At 39.0% G+C, this 19,250-nt stretch overlaps 1 protein-coding gene across 1 annotated transcript in view; it reads left to right on the top strand.

The window, feature by feature from the left end:
- The window catches only part of LOC131429253 (uncharacterized), a 367,830-nt gene that overhangs the window by 58,090 nt on the left and 290,490 nt on the right, over window positions 1–19,250 (top strand). Inside the window, exon 2 of the mRNA XM_058593304.1 lies at window positions 13,548–13,682. Within this exon, the coding sequence (XP_058449287.1) occupies window positions 13,623–13,682 (60 nt within the window). The 5' untranslated portion in view covers window positions 13,548–13,622. The remainder of the gene's footprint in view (window positions 1–13,547; window positions 13,683–19,250) is intronic.

Genomic DNA, 19,250 nt, shown 5'->3' with positions numbered 1-19,250 from the left:
ATATCGAGCTCGCGTAACGTTTCCAATCAATGTTTCGTGTGAAATCGTACGAAACATTGATTGTTTCCGATGGTCTTCCACGGTTGGTGATAGAAACTATGATCGGCAAGTGATCGCTACCGTGAGGATCACAGATTACCTTCCACTTGCAATCTAACTGTAGCGAAGTCGAGCAAAGGGATAAATCCAGCGCACTTGGTTGTGCTGGCGGTCTAGGGTTCCGTGTCATTTCTCCCGTGTTTAGAATTGTCAAATTGAAGTTGTCACACAGATCTTGGATTAACGAAGAACGATTATCATCATATAAGCAGCTCCATCCTGTACCATGCGAGTTAAAGTCCCCTAAAACCAGCCGCGGTGAAGGAAGAAGTTCTATGATGTCTGCAAGCCGACGATGCCCTATCGAGACTCTGGGAGGAATGTAGATAGAAGCTATACATAGATCTTTGCCTTTAATATTAATTTGGCAAGCAACAACTTCAATTCCCGGTGTCGAGGGGAGGTTAATACGATAAAATGAATAGCACTTTTTAATCCCTAAAAGTACCCCTCCATAAGAGTCTTCTCGGTCCAGGCGGATTATGTTAAAATTATGGAAGTCGAGGTTGATGTTAGAAGTAAGCCAAGTTTCACTCAAGGAGAATACATCGCAATTATGAGTATGTATTAAGTGTTTGAAAGAATCAAGTTTTGGGATGATACTTCTGCAATTCCACTGAAGCACAATGATCATATCTTCGATTATCAGTGGTAAATTATCCATCAAAAGATACGATCGCTGCAAGGAGGGGCCATTGTTCAGTCAACTGTTTTAAAAATGTCCTTACTGTTGGCAGTAGAGCAGTTAGGAAGCTTTTCAGAGGATCAGTAATATTGAAGGCTGTTAATATCCAGTCCACGATATCAGAAAATTTCAATAATCCAGCGTTTGTTGGATTTTCTGGTTGTGCTTTGGGGTCATTCGGGTTTTTTGATGCCCCAGGAAGTGCTGGGTACTCCTTATCATCCCTAAGTTTTTTGAACCCAGGAGGTGTTTGCTTCGGTTTTGAGTCAGCACTTTTTGTTTCCGTTTGGTTCTTTTGTGACGAAGAGGACAGTCTGAGGCCTTTACGAGGAAGCTTGGGAGAAGCCAGATTTTGTCTTTTCCTGCTTCCTTCAACCTGTGTGTAGGAAGGTCCTTCGCCTGGGTCGTCAGATGTATCCTCTTCAACTGGCAAGATTGCAAACGGGTTCTCAGGGGTCGATGGAGTGGTTCTTTTTAAGATTTCCGCATAAGAACGTTTGGAACGTTCTTTCACGGATCGCTTCAATTTCTCCGCACGCTGTATGTACGTAGGGCACACCGAAAGATCATGAGGATTCTCCCCGCAGTAGCAACACTTTTCCACTGCTCTTCTGCAGAGATCGTCCTCATGGGCCTCTCCGCATTTGCCGCATCGCAGTTTGTTGCAACAATAGGTTGCCGTATGACCTAGCTGTTTGCAGCTTGTACAATGCATTACCCGCGGTACATACAGCCGAACAGGTAGACGAACTCCACTCACTACCAAATAATTTGGAAGTGCAGATCCGGCAAAAGTCACGCGAAATGAGTCCGATTGGTAAAATTTACCATCTATCGATTTGGAGTGCAATTGCTTGCACTCCAAAATTTTCACTGGTTGAAGGTCGGGGTTTTTGAAACGGCCTACCCCGTCCTTCATCAGATCTTCGATTGTCAGACTTTCGTCACGAACCACACCGTCGATCTCCACCACATGAGACGGGACGTACACGCGGTACTCCTTCGTGAACAACTCGCTGGTAGCAATCTCGTTTGCTTGCTTCAGGTCGGACACAACAACGCGTAACTTGTTTGGCGAAACCTTATCTATTGTTTTTATTGCCGAGTAATGTTTTTCCAGGTCCCGAGCAATATTTAAAACTCTGAGAGACTTTAATTTGGGCCGGAAGTATACCACCCACGGACCCCCCGAGCCATCGTCTTGGTAAACTTTTTGGCGAGCAGGCAATATCTTAGAGGGAGATGGAGGCATCGGAGAGGGAGATGGCATCGGAGAGGGAGATGGTATCGAAGGGGGAGATGGTATCGGAGGGGGAGATGGTATAGGAGGGGTAGATGGCATCTCGGAAGCAAACTCAGCCTCTAAATGTTCTTCGTTCATTCGTTCAGCTTCGCCCTCCTCCGAGACACCCCCACTGTCATCAATATTCATATTTAAAGTGCGGGAGTAAAGAAGTCTCCCGCACTTGAAATGAGAAAGAAAGAAATAAAATGAAAAGAAAATATATGAATAGTAAAAGTTGAAAGAAAAAGTTTGAGAAAATACTTAACAGTATGTCACGGTAAGCTGTTAGGTGAGTTGCTCCTTCACTCCTTCGTTGTGCTTCAGCGTGACCTTGACTCAGGATTTGGCTGCTGCGATGCGGGTAGCAAACAATAGAAATAACTGCTGCCCGAGGATAGCACAATAGCGTCTACTGTCGATACCGATACAAAACCGGTGCACAGACAGAACTCACTTGCGGGGATGCTACTTTTTATCACTTTTATTTAATGCCTATACTACAGCCTCTGCTGTGATAGGCACCTTCGTCTTACCGATGTCGATTGTTAAAAAAACGCGTGTGCTCACTTTGAACATTCGGTTACGAATGACATCGTTATCATGATCTTGTAATAACATTGTGATCTTGTAATAACATTGTGAGAAGAAGCAACTTTTGCTGGATACGCGAGCAATGATGCCAAGTATAGAGAAAATCAGAAAATAAGTTTAATAAAATGTAGGGTAACAGAGGTATTTTGGCCACTTCATATATTTTGGCCCACCTAACAAACTTTATCGATTTCATCGGATTTTATCGATGTTAAGTAACTCATTTTGCATCAATTTGAAGCTAATCACATTAAATTACCTATTGCGGAAGGGGTTTTTAAAGATATTACAATATTTGGTGGATATTTTTATAAAGTGGGCCAAAACAAAATCAATCCTAAAGTGGGCCAAAATACCTCTGTTACCCTATAATTTTAGCTCACCAATGAAAATGAAAATATTCAGAAAATGTTTAACTTGTTTTCAACTTCATTTGTAATAGATGTTTATAGTGGCAGCACTGTGTAATTAAAATCAGCATCAAGCACATCTCTTTGTGTGTGTGTATATATATATATATATATATATATATATATATATATATATATATATATATATATATATATATATATATATATATATATATATATATATATATATATATATATATATATATATATATATATATAATTTAAAATATCTACCCTCGCAAAGGGGTTTTTAAAAAGAGAGAACACTTTTCACTTCTAAGGTTAAACTGAAACTAAACTTTATTTTTGTTCTAACTTTACTCTAAGCCTAACCTAGCTAGCTGCCGATCGTGAGAACCCTGTCGATTTACTATTCCCTAGCGCCGGTAACGCGATACAAGATTTGTTTACCGTGTACGTGACTGATGCTGGGGCGACGATTGTTGTTGATGCTGCGGTCTTCATTCCGTGGGAATCTCGATCGTCTGCTATTGGTGACGTTCTTGGGAAACGCTGGCTGTTAACTCCTCCATCCCTTAAAGAAGCACGACCCGTGCGTTCGACTAATGCTGTTGAAGATATTTTGGTTTTATGATAAACGATGCCTAGAATTGTTGTAATCAGGATAACTGCGCATATGAAGGAACCAATTGATAAATGTTGTTTCAATTCCAAAGATTGAAGGTTCTTCCTGGTTTCGATATGTAGGTCATGTAACTGGGTTATGTTGACGTATTTTTCCAAATGTGTTTCTGCGATTTGGTTTGACCTTAGTGGTGCGATAATAGGGTGACGGAATTGAATTTCGTAGTTTTCAAATAATTTGTTTCCAATAATGATGGTACAATTGTGGAATGAGACGAGAAAAATGCCTTTCAACTCTTTTTGATTAATTCCACACGTGCTGCTCAATGTAATTTTGTTGGTGAGCGCTTTGACTATTATGGTACCAGGTGCGGGTAATTCATATTCGATGGTTTGTGGCAATTCTGAGAAGGGACATTTTCCGTTCAAACCTCTAATCAATGGTGCGATGCAATCATCTGCACTGATGTTTGTCAATAGTTCTCGTTTACAGATAGTAATTTTGGGCGTTTCTTGGCATCCTGTAGAAACGGCTAACGTCTCGTTTACATGTTTGAAGATTACTTTGTGGTCAATGTTCACTGTTTTGTTGTTCACAGGTAGCGGTAATAAAAGCATTTTGTCAAACACAATAGGCTGTACGTTAGGGATATTGATGCTGATAATGATGTTATCTCCTTGATAAAACGCTGTAGTTGTCAGGTACACGCAAACTTCGTCTAAACTATCAATCTTGAATCCTTGCTTGGTTAGCTTTGCTGCTATGACCTCTAGTTCACTATTTGATAAAATTTGTTTGTTTATTATGTTGACCTTGACGAGTGATAAGCTATTTTCTATAGAATGTAATGAGTTTAAGAGCATATCTAATTGAAATAAGATTGAAATTTTAGTGGATTCAGTTATGATATAATCTTCTTTAAGTAAAATTTTAGCTAAACTGTTCTCATGATCCTTGATCTGATTGTTTACAATATTAATTCGTTCTTGAAAATTTGCATTGATAGATATTTGTTTGTTATTTTCATTTAATAAGCTATTTTCATTGTTTTTCAGTGCATATAGATCTGCATTAATATTTCTCAAATCCTGGGCGTCTAAATTTCCGGTGATTAGTTTGATAGTGCTTCCTAACACTTCTATTGATCTTTTTACCTTTCTGTTTCTTGGGAGAAGGCTCATGAATGTATCATTTATCATTGAAAGCTTTAATTCGATTAAATTTGAAAAATCTCCTGTTTTATTGTTGATTCGATTCAACACATTTTTAATTGTAGTAATTGAATTCTGGAACTGGTTTAATTCTATAATGTGCAAAACCTTATCATAGCCTGAACTAATTCTACCTTCTCCAACTTTCATAATTAACGCACCCGGATTATTCGAAATGTCATGTATTTGAATGAATTGAGGATAGGAAAAGGGAATGAGAGAAATGAGTGCGATGATCCGAAAGTCCATCCTGAAAGAAAGACAAATATTAATTTCAAAGTCTTTTTATGTTTTCTTTGTGAATTTCCCGGCCGGACCTATCGAGGATCGTTCTTTGTTTGTCCTCCATAGCTTCAGTCGGTGAAAATCTTTCTTTAGTTTTCTTTTTGATTCCTTGAATCCTTTTGAAAACTATTTCTTCGTCTGCTATGTGAGGTGCTTCTTCTCTTCCTTTATTGTGGAAGGATAAATTTTTTTGATCGTGTCTTATCGTTTGCCAAAATTACCTCATCATAGAAGTTGTCTCTTTCTTCTATCATTTTCTGAATGTCAAGAGGCCGTTCGTGTTCGTCCTTTAGCCCAAAGAAAATCTCTCTCGGTTTGAAACCGGTGGCTGAATGAATCGTGTTGTTGTACAAAGTACAAGCAATTAAGAAAATTTCTTTGTGCGTAAGGTCATTGTACTGGGGCTTTATACATCGAAAGATTTCTGCAACTGTTGAATGAAATCTTTCGACCAAACCATTACTTTCACTGTGATTAGCAGGCACGAAATGCATCTGTACATTCAAATTATTTACCATACCTCTTATGTCGGCTGATCGAAATTCAGGTTCGTTATCACTTACGATAAGCTCCGGTGTACCATAGGTTGAGAAAAGTTTCAGCAGGCCTCTTCTAACATCGACTATATTCCTGGATTTTATTGGGATCAATACTCCGAATCTAGAGAACTTATCTACTGCAGATAAAAAGATGTACGGTTGAGTTAAAAATATGTCAATATGAATTATTTCTAATGGTTTTTTCGTGTTCGGTGTTGAGCCAAGTTTAATTTTGTATGGGTGTCGGTCATATTTGTTTCGATTACATACTTCGCAAATTTTGATGAACTGTTGAATTTTATGCTTCATTTTTGGAAAGTAGAACCGATTGGATATTTGTTTTTCGTTTTCCCAAACTCCTCGGTGGGCTGATTCATGAGTTTGTTCAATGGTGGCACTTTGTTCCTCGAGGGTTTTCAAGTCAACCAAAAGTTTCTGCGTGATGAAAATTTTGAAAGTCTTACATCGACTAAAGTAATTTTTGTATACTATTTGAATCGTATTTATCAAACTTTCGGGACACAATATGCAATTATTGCGTTTCAAGTCCATAAAATCTTTAAATATTGTTATCAATTGGGGGATACCAAATATTAATTTTGTAATGGTTCTTCTATGAACTCTCGGAAAAACCTCTTCGTGAATATTATCTTCTTCGGGGCCAACTTGAAGGATTATTTGATTACTGAAATAATTTAAAGGTTTTTCTGTACACGGAATGTATTCGGAATCATCCGTGTCTGCGGAATGTACTGTTGCGTTATCTGATGATAGTTCATTTTCGTTAACGTTAATTTCTTGAACAACTCTAGACAATCCGTCTGCTACGACGTTTTGTTTTCCAGGTTTGTATTGAACATCGTAATCGAATTCTGCTAAGCTTAAACGCCAGTGGATCAATCTTTGATTCGGTTCTTTTTAATTCAAACTGTAAGTTAACGGTTTATGATCGGTGTAGAGCGTAAATTTTCTTCCATAGAGGTACGGTCGAAAATGTTTACAACTCCAAACGATCGCCAAGAGTTCTTTTTCGATCGTTGAATAATTCTCTTCAGATTTATTCAATGTGCGTGAAGCAAACGCGATGGGTTTGTCTTTACCCAAAGGTCCTTGTGAAAGAACAGCGCCAATTGCATGATTAGAGGCGTCTGTAGTTAAAATGAAGGGTTTATCAAAATCTGGGTATTGGAGTATGTCATTACTAGTGAGGATTGCTTTACATTTTTGAAATGATTTAATGAACTCTTCAGAATGAATGATGGTTTCGCCTTTCCTAAGTGAATTTGTTAAAGGTTTCGCTATTTTCGCAAAATCTTTTATAAATTTTCGATAGTAACCCAAAATTCCAAGAAAGCTTCTAAGTTCTTTTTCGCTCTTTGGCAATGGCCAATTTTTGATAATATTAATTTTGTCTGGGTTTGGCTTAACTCCTTCAGTAGTAACGATGTGTCCTAAAAATGCAACTTCTTTACATAGAAACTCGCACTTATCTAATTGTACTTTCATATTGCATCTAGATAGTGTATCGAAAATTTTTCCCAAATTATCCAGATGTTCTTGAAGACTACTTGAAAAAACGATGATATCATCCATATAGATGAAACATCTTAGGCCAATGTGTTCTCTTAGAACGTTGTCCATTACTCTCTGAAACGTAGAGGGGGCATTCTTTAGTCCAAAGGGCATTCTCAAAAACTCATAGTGTCCATTCTCGACATTAAAAGCCGTTTTGGGAATGTCTGATGCTTCAACTTCGATCTGGTGGAAACCGGATGCTAAGTCTAGCGTAGAAAAATAATTGCATCTCCCGAGTTTATCGAGGATGTCGGTTATGTTCGGGATTGGGTATCGATCATCGATAGTCTTCTCATTTAACTTCCGATAGTCGATTACCAATCGCCATTTCTTTTGGCCGGAAGCGTCCATCTTTTTCGGGACGATCCAAACCGGAGAAGTCCAAGGGCTGACAGAGTGTCTTATAATACCCTGTTCAAGCATTTTGAGAATTTGTTTTTGTACTTCCTCCTTATGACAAAAGGGGTACCGATACGATTTGGAGTAAATAGGCAAATCATCTTTTGTTTTGATGCTATGTTTTATTGCGTTAGTAAAGGTAAGGTGTTCTCCTTCTAACAAAAATACACCCTGATTTCTACTGATGATGTTCAACAATTTCGATTTTTCGTCTGAGTTAAGGTGATTCAATCGCAATTGATCGAATAAACGCTGGCTTATCGGCTTGGCAAATTTTGGTGAAGGTTGGGTTTCAAAATTATTTAATTCAAATTCCATGGGTTGACTAATATCGATTCGCGATAACTCGTTCGAACTATTAGTTATGGCTAAACAAGCTCGACTATTCACTGCGCTATACAAGCCTGAGTGCAGGAGTATATTGTTGCAAATAAAAGTATCTTCTGTTACTAGGAAATCGCCGTTATTGATATTAACAGGAAAGCTTACGAATTTCGTCTCGTTAGAGTTTAATTGTATTCGTTGAGAATGAGGATATTTTCGTTGCATTTGAATTTTTCCAGAGGCAAATTGAAGTTCGTTACTAGCAGTAAGAATATTGGCTTTCAGCAATTGTAACGCCTCGTATCCAATTAATCCATCGAAATAAGGATGAAAATCAAAGATATAAAATTTCAATTTTTGTGTGCCAGGAATCTGAATAAAGGGGTTAAATTCAACAAATTGATTTATTTTATGACAACCATTGATATTTTGAACTGAGGTTGGCTCGGTAAATCTGCATTTTTGAAGGTTTACGTGCTTGGTACTAATGTAATTCTTGTTTGCACCTGTGTCTATGAGAAATTTTAGTAAGCCTTTGGAAGTGTTTATTTCGATGTAAGGGATGAAATTATTTACGTCGGATGAAAGTCTGCCGCCACTTGATGAAAATTTAGATCATCAATTTCGGCTTCCTTGCTATCGGTTTCTTGATTGGATTCTAAATGTTGGGGGTTTGTTTCGACTGGTGGAGGTTCGTTAGTGTTTTCATACGCAGTTTGATATTGTTGGTTATAATTATCGTAATAATAATATTCATTGGGATCATAGAAATAGGAATCATCACAATTTGTTGGAAATTCCTCTATTTGAAAATGTGGACGGTTCATATAATTTATCTGCCTACTTCTAATGGAGCTATCCACTTCCATTGGAGTTGGCTTTGGTTGTGGGTTTTGAGTCACTCTTTGAGGAAACGGAAATGGTCGTTGTTGGGGATTTTGAAATTGTCCTTGCGGTGAGAAGGAAAATGGTCGTTGTTGCGGGAATTGGAATCGTGGTTGTTGGAAGGGAAAAGGTCTTTGTTGTGTGAATTGAATTGGTCGTTGTGGTGGAAATTGAATGGGTTTTTGTGAAAATGGTGGAAATTGTAATCTATTGTTAAAAGGTTTAATGGGCCATTGTGGAGATGAATTTGGCTTTTGTGGAATTGGTGGAGGTGTGCCAAATGGTTTATTTCGTGTGTGAGAGTAATTGCCTTCTTCGATGCATAATCGAAGAGCATCCTTTAAATTTGTTGGGGCCTGAGCCCGGATTATTGGTCCTAACGGATCCTTTAATCCTCCCAAAAATACTTTTAGTCCTAGCTGTTGATAAAAATTGTTCTTCGCAGCTTTCACAGCTGTGTGCTCTTCACTGATGTTCAGCAAATTCACTAACAGAGACACCACATGCGAGATTTTGCTGTAGAATTCTTCTACAGTGTTCACTTGGTGAATAGCGAAGAGGTCGCGTGTCAAAGACACCTCATCCCGTCGGTCGCTATAATGAGTAATTAAATTTTGCTTTATGTCGGTCCAATTCAAATTTGTACCGTACAATTCTAGAATATTGTCTGCTTCTCCCACTATTTTGGTTCGAATTGCTTGAATCCAAACTTGGTGGCAATCTGTTCCAACAGCTCTATTGATAGTTGGCATTAAACTATCAATGGCTCTAATAAAAGAATGCAATTTTATTGGGTTTCCATCGAAACTGGGAAGGTCTCGAATGATCTGGGGAGTCTGGAGAGATTTTAAAATACTCTCGGGATCCCCTGCAGCTCGAGGTAGCATATTTGTTCTAGCCTCGGCAGCTGCTACTTGAGCCGCTTGGGCAGCTTCTGACGCACCTAGAAGCTCCATTCTTAATTGTTGAATTTCGTCCTCCTGTGAGGCGATCTGTTGATTGAGAGCAGCGATGTGCTGTTCCATTTTCACTGATTTGTTTAACTAAAATTAATTTCACTTCACTACAATGTCAATAGCTCACTTTTAGGCAATAGCTAAGAAATGTTAAATGCGTTAAACTTATGTGATAATAGTTAATTAAAAGATTAAAATTACTTACGGTTAGGTTGCGATATTCTCTCGCTGTTAACTAGATGATGGGTCCGGTGCAGCTTCTTCTGGATCTCTTCACTAATCACCGATGTACACTCGGGGATGGCTCTTCGTGCCGAAAGAAATCACTTAAAAAACCGCACTACAATCCTACCGACTGCGCCATTTAAAATATCTACCCTCGCAAAGGGGTTTTTAAAAAGAGAGAACACTTTTCACTTCTAAGGTTAAACTGAAACTAAACTTTATTTTTGTTCTAACTTTACTCTAAGCCTAACCTAGCTAGCTGCCGATCGTGAGAACCCTGTCGATTTACTATTCCCTAGCGCCGGTAACGCGATACAAGATTTGTTTACCGTGTACGTGACTGATGCTGGGGCGACGATTGTTGTTGATGCTGCGGTCTTCATTCCGTGGGAATCTCGATCGTCTGCTATTGGTGACGTTCTTGGGAAACGCTGGCTGTTAACTTATATATATATATATATATATATATATATATATATATATATATATATATATATATATATATATATATATATATATATATATATATATATATATATATATATATATATATATATATATATATATATATATATATATATATATATATATATATATATATATATATATATATATATATATATATATATATATATGCGCGTGGGTATGTGTGTGTGTGAGCGTGTGTGTGTGTGTGTGTGTGTGTGTGTGTCAAATAATCTCACTAGGTTTTCTCGGAGATGGCTGAACCGATTTTGACAAACTTAGATTCAAATGAAAGGTCTTCCGGTCCCATACGGAATTCATGAATATTATCCGGATCCGACTTCCGGTTCCGGAATTATAGGGTAAAGTGTGTTCAATATTGTACACCGTCACTTAAACCGGCGAAACAAAAAACGCAAAAATTTTTCTAAACTGGTCTCCAAACTACACAAATCGATAGTCATTATCAGTAGGCAACTAAACAAACCGATTCCGGCTATCCTGGTTCTCGGCATACGGTTCCGGAAGTACCGGAAATAGTGGTCATATATACCAAAATGGATCTCACTCACTTTTCTCAGCGATGGTTTGACCGATTTCCACAAACTTAGATTCAAATGAAAGGTCTCTTGGTCCCATACGGAATTCCTGAATTTCATCCGGATCCGACTTCCGGTTCCGGAGTTATAGTTGGAGTTTTATGTGAAGTATGAACTGTTGTGTTCCACACTGTGGTCACACTAAGCATTTCTATCCAAACCTGACATTTTTCCGGTTTCCAAAAGATCCGGTAATACGTCAACAATGGATTCGATTTTGCGTTCAACATGAAGGAGATATTTCGTGTTTTGTCATCAGAAAGCAGGAATGAGAATAGCGTAATTCAAACTGTAGAAATGTTACTGAAATATAATAACTACATTTTTTAAAGTTTCATTTTCCGAATGGAAAAAAGTCAGATTATTTTACTAACATATGGCGATGAATACGTCGAGGTGGAAAAAGTGACAACAATTGATTACTCTATCCTATGCCTGAAAATTAAAAAAAATTAAGGCGTAAAGATTTGTAGCTTTTCGTTTGAAATCAGGAGAGGATAAATACAACGGAAATAAATTCAACAGTAGAAGTATGCTCAATTAATAGTTTTTAAACGTTAATACATAATAAACAAAAAATGCATTCAACAAAACATTTTTCGTGTTTATTTCAAATCAAAGACCGAGCCTAAAAATTTGAATTGAATAAATATTTTTTTCTCAGCTTAAAGTAATTAAAAAAATCTGTAAATATGGCAACACTGTAGCCGATACGTAAACAGGTGGTTGGTATTTATTCCACAGGACGAAAATGACGAGAAGGATGATTCGGAAGGAAGAGTAAAGTACGATTCAGACGGTCCGGCTTCTTCCGTCACCGTCACCGGAACGTCAACGTCCGTCACCGTCAATCCGATTCACACGATCCGGTTTCCTATACGTGTCCGTCATGTCATTTTCTTACACGTTGAATTTGAAGAACTTAGTTTCGCACAATTTTATTCCACTAAAACAAAATCTGGGAGCTTTTGAAGCCAATCGATCTGTTGTTTTCCCACCTTTTAATCGAATAAATAACATTCAAAATTAACTATAAAGAGGAAAAAACAAAACAATCAGTTCCACTCAACAACGTAACGTACTTTGCAAATCTACTGATAAGTTTAATTACTTGTATGTGGTATATTTCGTTTAAGAGTGGGATCTTGACACCGAATACATACATAACAAACGTCAGCTCAATACCGTAGTCATATGAATCGTGCATGTGTGCGATAATCACAGTCCGTCAAATATTCTTTCGGAGAAATGTTGACGGAGCTTGCCGTTGACGGACGTTGACGTTGACGTTCCGGATCTCTGCTGGATCGTGTGAATGCGCAAAGGGAAAACTCATTTGACTAATTTTGACGGAGGCTGACGTTCCGGTGATGGTGATGGAAGAAGCCGGATCGTCTGAATCGTACATAAGAAGCCAGTTGTCTTCTTCTTCTTCTTCTTTTCTGGTTGGCGTCACCTCACTTGAGATGACGCCGGATTGATGGCACAGCAACTAAGGCTATATTGCCAGTTAATTTTCGGTTATTAACCAATGGACTTTCTTTTCACTTGACTACAAGCGAAAATCTCGCTGTGTGGCTGCGTCAAATCGTCAAAGTACGACTGAAAATCCTTTCTTTCTTGCGAAATACTCGAATTTTCTCCGGACTAACACGATGCAACGTGCTCACCCGTTGAGAGTTTCACCGGAAGTGAAGCCAGTTGTCAGGTCATGTCTTGGGGAGCAATGGTTACCCGTTTCCACAGAGAACAGACATCCAAGTAGCGATCTCAATGTGTGTAAGAAATTTAATGATTGTTTAGCAAAGTGATCAATAAGTAGCAATTACACAGGTTTCTTAAAACATTTTACACAGGTTTTTGAGTTTAGATGTCTGTTCTCTTTGCCGTTGCTTTGTTCGCTGTCTCTATGATAGTTAGTTTTATGTGATACTCAAGTTACCCGAATAAAAAATATTGTAGAAAAACAATACGATTTGCTGTTACAAAACCTGCCACAATTTTGCTTTGACCATTGAAAAATATTTAAATGTATTGTTACACACTATTCAATTAATTGTGAATATGCTTTTTACAATAGAATGTATAGGCTGATAAGTATCGTAACAATTCAAATCATAAAATTTTCTCATACATGTTTTCTTGGAAAACCATCAAATGTACAGTTTGCATATTTTTTTAAACACCACGTGTACAATAAGTTCAATTGTAGAATCGTAGAAACAGTATATTAAATCGTTGGAAATGAAAAAAATCTTGTCAAGATGCAATAAAATGCATTGTAACCCATATATCTAATTGTGAATATATTGTTTATGCTGTAAAATCAATGGTTTATTTTTTTACGGGTAGAGTACGTTTGGTTCAGATCTTAAAGTTATCAACCAGTATAAAAAGTATCTTTACCTTTTTTTATGTTCCTTTCCAGATTCGCGCAGCATCGAGTCTATTTTTTCATTCAATCGACAGTGGCAGTAGGAGATATGGGAAAAGGACGCAGTAGATGGATATCTTAATTAAAACAACCGCCTTTGCATTTCTCGTTCTGCTCGGAATGAAACAGGTATGTATCGTTCGTTAACCAAGGTGTTGTGTGTTTAAATGCAAAGGATAACATGTATCATACGCACACGCTTACTTCATTTCACCCGACATCAGTTCGGTTTTACATCTCATCCAAGTCAGTCGATAAAACAAAACCGCTTACGTTCGGGACAGAAGAAACCAAGTACAGTATTGTGTAGTGAACAATAGAACGACCTCGAAATGAGTGAACCAAACGAACAAAAGCTACCGCCGACACGAAAGAATACAATTGTTGTTGACTTCAGGCAGTGCAAAATTCGACCTTCGATACGAGAACTTGAAGGTTTGCTTAAGGAGCAAATGCATCTTGACATTAAACGTGTGCATTTACTTCAATGCAATAAGACAAATAATGTTGTTTACATCCAGTTTTATAAAGAGTTGGATGCAATTCAATTCACAAAAGACAATAACAATGTGCACTATGTGGAGCACGAGAACATTAGGTACAACATTCCAGTATATATGGAAGATAGTGCTATAGAAGTGCGTGTGCATGATCTTCCCTCAAGCGTCACCGATTCTTATATTCGCAGAACAATGTCCCAATACGGAGAGATTCTCTCTATCGAAAAAGAAAAGTGGAAGAATTTTTCCCCGGTATTCTAAATGGCGTACGTTTATTACGCATACACTTGAAGAGGCCTATACCTTCTTATGTGATTTTCGGTCAAGCTACAAGAATTCCGTGCAAATCACTTGTTACATATGACAATCAGATGGCCACAAGCTGTTCTCTACGGTAAGCTATGTGATAAACTAGACAAGGAGACAACTACACCAAAGGACAACGGTGCTTCCTTCACACAAACCCCAAGCAACTCCAGTACACCTGTGACAGCCGCCAACAACAATGATGCATCCCCTTCAACGAAACCATCAGTATCCCCTATAGAACAAAGTACACCGGCTGCAGTTAACAACTTATCCTCCAACCAACCAGCAATTGAAACCAATATACAACAAGGTGCATCTACAGCAACTAGCAACGAAAAGAAGACGGAAATCGACAACAATACCATCGATGCGGCAATGGATGACGAGACGAGCCACGAGTAAAGTGCCTCTCAATCCTCGCAGGAGGGAAATGGAAGCTCCTCTCCCCCTAGAAAAAGGGTGACAACGAGATCCAACTCAAAAAAAATTATTTAAAAAATCGGCTCAATCGGCCACGTAAAGCTTGTATGCAAATAGGCCTGAATAAAAGAATATCTTAAAAAAAAAATTCACCCAACATGAATGGCAGTTTCTGTAATCCCAGGTATTTTAAATGCATGCTTTAGAGATATCAATTTTCGCAGTCCGGCATTCATCCCTGAGGCAAAAGTCTTTCTCGTATTCCTGAACAATTGGCATTGCTGTCGAAGAAGTTTCAGTTACACTGATGGACATAAGTTTGCGTCATTTGCACGCTACCGGCAAGTCCATCATTCTATTCACATTAAGTCTAATATGAATTGAAAAACTCAATCGTAGCAGGTTCTTAAAATACTGCTTCATTTTTAGAAGGCGAGTGGATAATGTCAGAGGTTCAACCAGATTGACGTGAAGATGTAACGAGCAATAAAATATCTGACACCACTTGCATACCTTGAAGTCACCAAACCGCCGAAAAATGTGGCAAAAAGTTTGTAACTATAATCTACCGGACTGTAAACCGGGGTTATTACTAACTAAAATGTATCAAATTCAAAATGATTTCGTTCTCGATCCAAATGCATTCCCTAGTGAACTTTTTGTTTCAACGGAAGATCCGTCGGTTTTGATTTTTTGTCATTAATTTATTAACATTTAAAAAAATCGAGTCAAATATTGCCGGTTGAAGGCAATGAAAAAGTCGCCTTGCATAGCGGCGCATAAAGCCAATTCGCAAAATTCTGATTTATTAATACAAAAGAAAAAAGGCGGGTGGGTGATGTCACAGACATAACTGGAGGACGTGGATTCGAGTAAATCTGGTATGTTTCAATCACACTTCCGAATATTGATAATCGTTCCTATTAGTTGATTGTGCGAATTTTGCAAGTTTTACTGTTTCGCGTCTAGAATTGTAACGGTTATCAAGGTCTGCATATTCAGTGGAGGAAAACTTCGCATAATTTTTCTGGGAATATTTTATTGATTCCAAAAAGAACCGATTTGCGGAATTTCTCCGGCGTTCACAACTGTTCAGTGCTTTTTACCATTGCTTAGTTATCTACACCAGAGCCTAAATTTTGGAACAGGATTCAGAAACTGGAACTTAATTCGAGACATAAGCTCGGAACCTAGGACAGGCTCATTATTCAGTAGCAAAATTTAGGTTCGGAATCCAAACAAAATGTCTAGAATTCTGGAACTGAACTCATTTTCAGAATCAAATTTACAGGTTCCGAATTTAGTTCTGGAACTGAGCTCTATACTTGAACAAATAAACTGAATTCAGTTACAAACTTCCAGAATCCATGTTCCGAATTTAGTTCCAGCATGCATCAGATCTGAATTCTGAACTTGAATTCTGGAAATGAATTCTGAAACTGAATTCAGGAATTAAATTCTGACTTTGAATTCAGGAATTAAGTTATGGAACTGAATTCAGGATTCAGAAGAAGTCAGCTCCGGAATTCAGGTTTGGAGTTCAGATATAACATTTAGTTCCGGCAACCAGATCTAAAATTCATATTCTGAGTTTTGTTGCACAATTCTGATGTTGAAATCCTAAATCAGAGTTCTGATTTCCAGTTCCAAACATAAATTACTGAGCATTGCCGTTTCAACCTTCCGAGTGAACGGACGTGCTTTGTGTTTACTGCGAAAGCGTTGAAAACCAGTGCCGTGTGTGATAAAGTGACCGGACGATCAAAACTAGATCGCTATTGTGTAATAGACAATAGTGCTTTTTCCTGTGAGAGGTTTTATGCACATTATATACTGAAGCAGTGTATTGTTGTGAGCGGACGATCGAAACAGTACCGTTAGCCGGTGATTGTTCGATCGATCAAAACAGGCCCAGCGGTGTACGTGATATCACTGTGCGGATTAAAAAAGAGTGTGCTTTTTCCTCTCGGAGGTTTTTTGCACACCATCGCAGCGGCGATACGCCGATCGACGAGGGCTAGGCCTTGGTGGCCCCCGTTGGATTTAAGTTAAGTATCATTATTTAGTTTTTTTTTTCCTTCCTGCATTCGACTGTTCTATTTCTCCCCGATTCACTTAATTCTGTGCGGAGGTAGCTCCGCAACATGTCTAGTCTAAATTCTGACCCCCCCGTTCCCGATGATCAAATGGAGACTTCCCTTGACTATAAAAAGTCTCGCATAAAGAGCTATCCGGATGGGCTCGCACTACCGGCCGGTCCTTATGCGGTCTATTTCCGGACCAAATCGAAAGAAAAAAAATTAAATATTTTAAAAATATCGCGGGACCTGTCCTCGCGATACAATACTATAAAAAGTTTTGATAAGATACGTCCAGACAAGCTCAGGGTCCTGTTTACCAGTTCAAAACAGGCTAATGAGCTCGTTCAAAATGATCCTTTTACGCGGGAGTACCGCGTCTACGTGCCAGCTCGCGAAGTAGAAATCGACGGTGTGGTCACCGATTCGAGTTTGACTTGCGAGGACGTTCTTAAGTACGGGGCGGGTTGTTTTAAAGACCCCTCACTTAAGAATGTCAAGATACTGGATTGCAAGCGATTGCATTCAGTATCGATCGCCGGGGATGGAACAAAGTCCTATCCCCAATCAGACTCTTATCGTGTGACCTTCGCCGGTTCTGCTTTGCCCAACTACATCCTCTTGGACCGGGTTCGTTTGCCTGTTCGCCTATTCGTACCCCGAGTAATGAACTGTACTAATTGCAAAAAACTGGGGCATACAGCTACCCATTGCAGCAATAAGCCACGTTGTGCTAACTGTGGGGAAGCTCATGCGGACGGCTCTTGCGGTAAGGATGCTGAAAAGTGTCTCTACTGTAAGGAGGGTCCGCATGACCTCTCTGATTGTCCCGCTTACAAACTGCGAGGTGATCGAATGAAGCGTTCCCTAAAGGAGCACTCCAAGCGTTCTTTCGCAGAGATGCTTAAAAGTGCCACCCCTCCTAAACAGACAACGAACCCATATGCCTGCTTGTCAACTGACGAGAGCGATTCTGACGACCCTTTGGAAGGTCCATCTTCGGCGGTCCCTCATAGCTGTAGGAAAAGAATAAATAAATCCTCTCATAAGCTACCTAGTAAGGGTTCGAAGGTGTCTTCCGAAGGGCTTCGAAAAGTTACAGCTAACGGGAATCGGGACACAACACCGAAGCAAAAAGCTCCTGGTCTCGGAAAACTCAATTCCGAGATGGAATTCCCACGACTTCCCGGGACTACAAAATCCCCAAGCGTCCCAGAAAATCTACCAGAGAACCAACTAGGTGCTGGACTTATCAAGTTCTCTGATGTTGTGGACTGGATTTTTACAACTTTCAATATTTCAGACCCTCTTAGAAGCATTTTAATTGCTTTCATGCCAACAGTAAAAACATATTTGAAGCAGTTGACTGCAAATTGGCCCCTTCTCTCAGCGATTGTATCCTTCGATGGCTAAATCATCCACCGAGGTCACGGATCTAATCACTGTTTTACAGTGGAATTGCAGAAGTATCATCCCAAAAATAGATTCTTTTAAATTTCTAGTAAATAATCTGAAATGTGACGCATTTGCATTGTGCGAAACTTGGCTAACTTCTGAAATATCCTTAAACTTCCACGATTTTAACATTATTCGCCTGGATCGAGATGATCCCTATGGAGGAGTACTTTTAGGGATCAAAAAGTGCTATTCTTTTTATCGAATTAACCTCCCCTCGATACCAGGTATTGAAGTTGTCGCATGTCATGTTACAATCAAAGGTAAGGACCTTTGTATTGCTTCCATCTACATTCCCCCTAGAGCCTTGGTTGGGCATCGGTGGCTCAGTAATATCATAGAGCTCCTTCCCGCACCGACGTTGGTTTTAGGAGACTTTAACTCACACGGTACGGGATGGGGCTGTCTTCACGACGATAACAGATCAGCTATGATCCATGATATTTGCGACAACTTCAATATGACAATCTTGAATACGGGAGAAATGACACGGATTCCTGCACCACCAGCAAGACCAAGTGCGCTGGATTTATCCCTTTGCTCGACATCGCTACGGTTGGATTGCACGTGGGAGGTAATTCCTGATCCCCACGGTAGTGATCATCTACCGATCGTAATATCAATCACCAGCGGCTTAAAACCATCGAAGACAATCAATGTTTCGTATGACCTCACACGAAATATTGATTGGAATAGCTATGCGACCTCGATATCTGAGAAACTTGAAAGAACTCAACAACTTCCTCCGGAGGAAGAGTACACGTTTTTGGCTGGCTTGATTCTCGATACTGCGATTCAAGCTCAGACGAAACGTGTACCCGGCGCAAAAACTAACATCCGTCCTCCCAACCCGTGGTGGGACAAAGAGTGCACAAATTTAAACGCGGAGAGAGCCTCCGCGTATAAAAAATTCAGAAAAAATGGAACACCTGATA

This window comes from Malaya genurostris, chromosome 2 (assembly GCF_030247185.1).
Source record: "Malaya genurostris strain Urasoe2022 chromosome 2, Malgen_1.1, whole genome shotgun sequence".
Taxonomy (NCBI): Eukaryota; Metazoa; Arthropoda; class Insecta; order Diptera; family Culicidae; genus Malaya; species Malaya genurostris.
The sequence above is the reverse complement of the archived record's forward strand: the minus strand, read 5'-3'. Positions and strand labels throughout refer to the sequence as shown.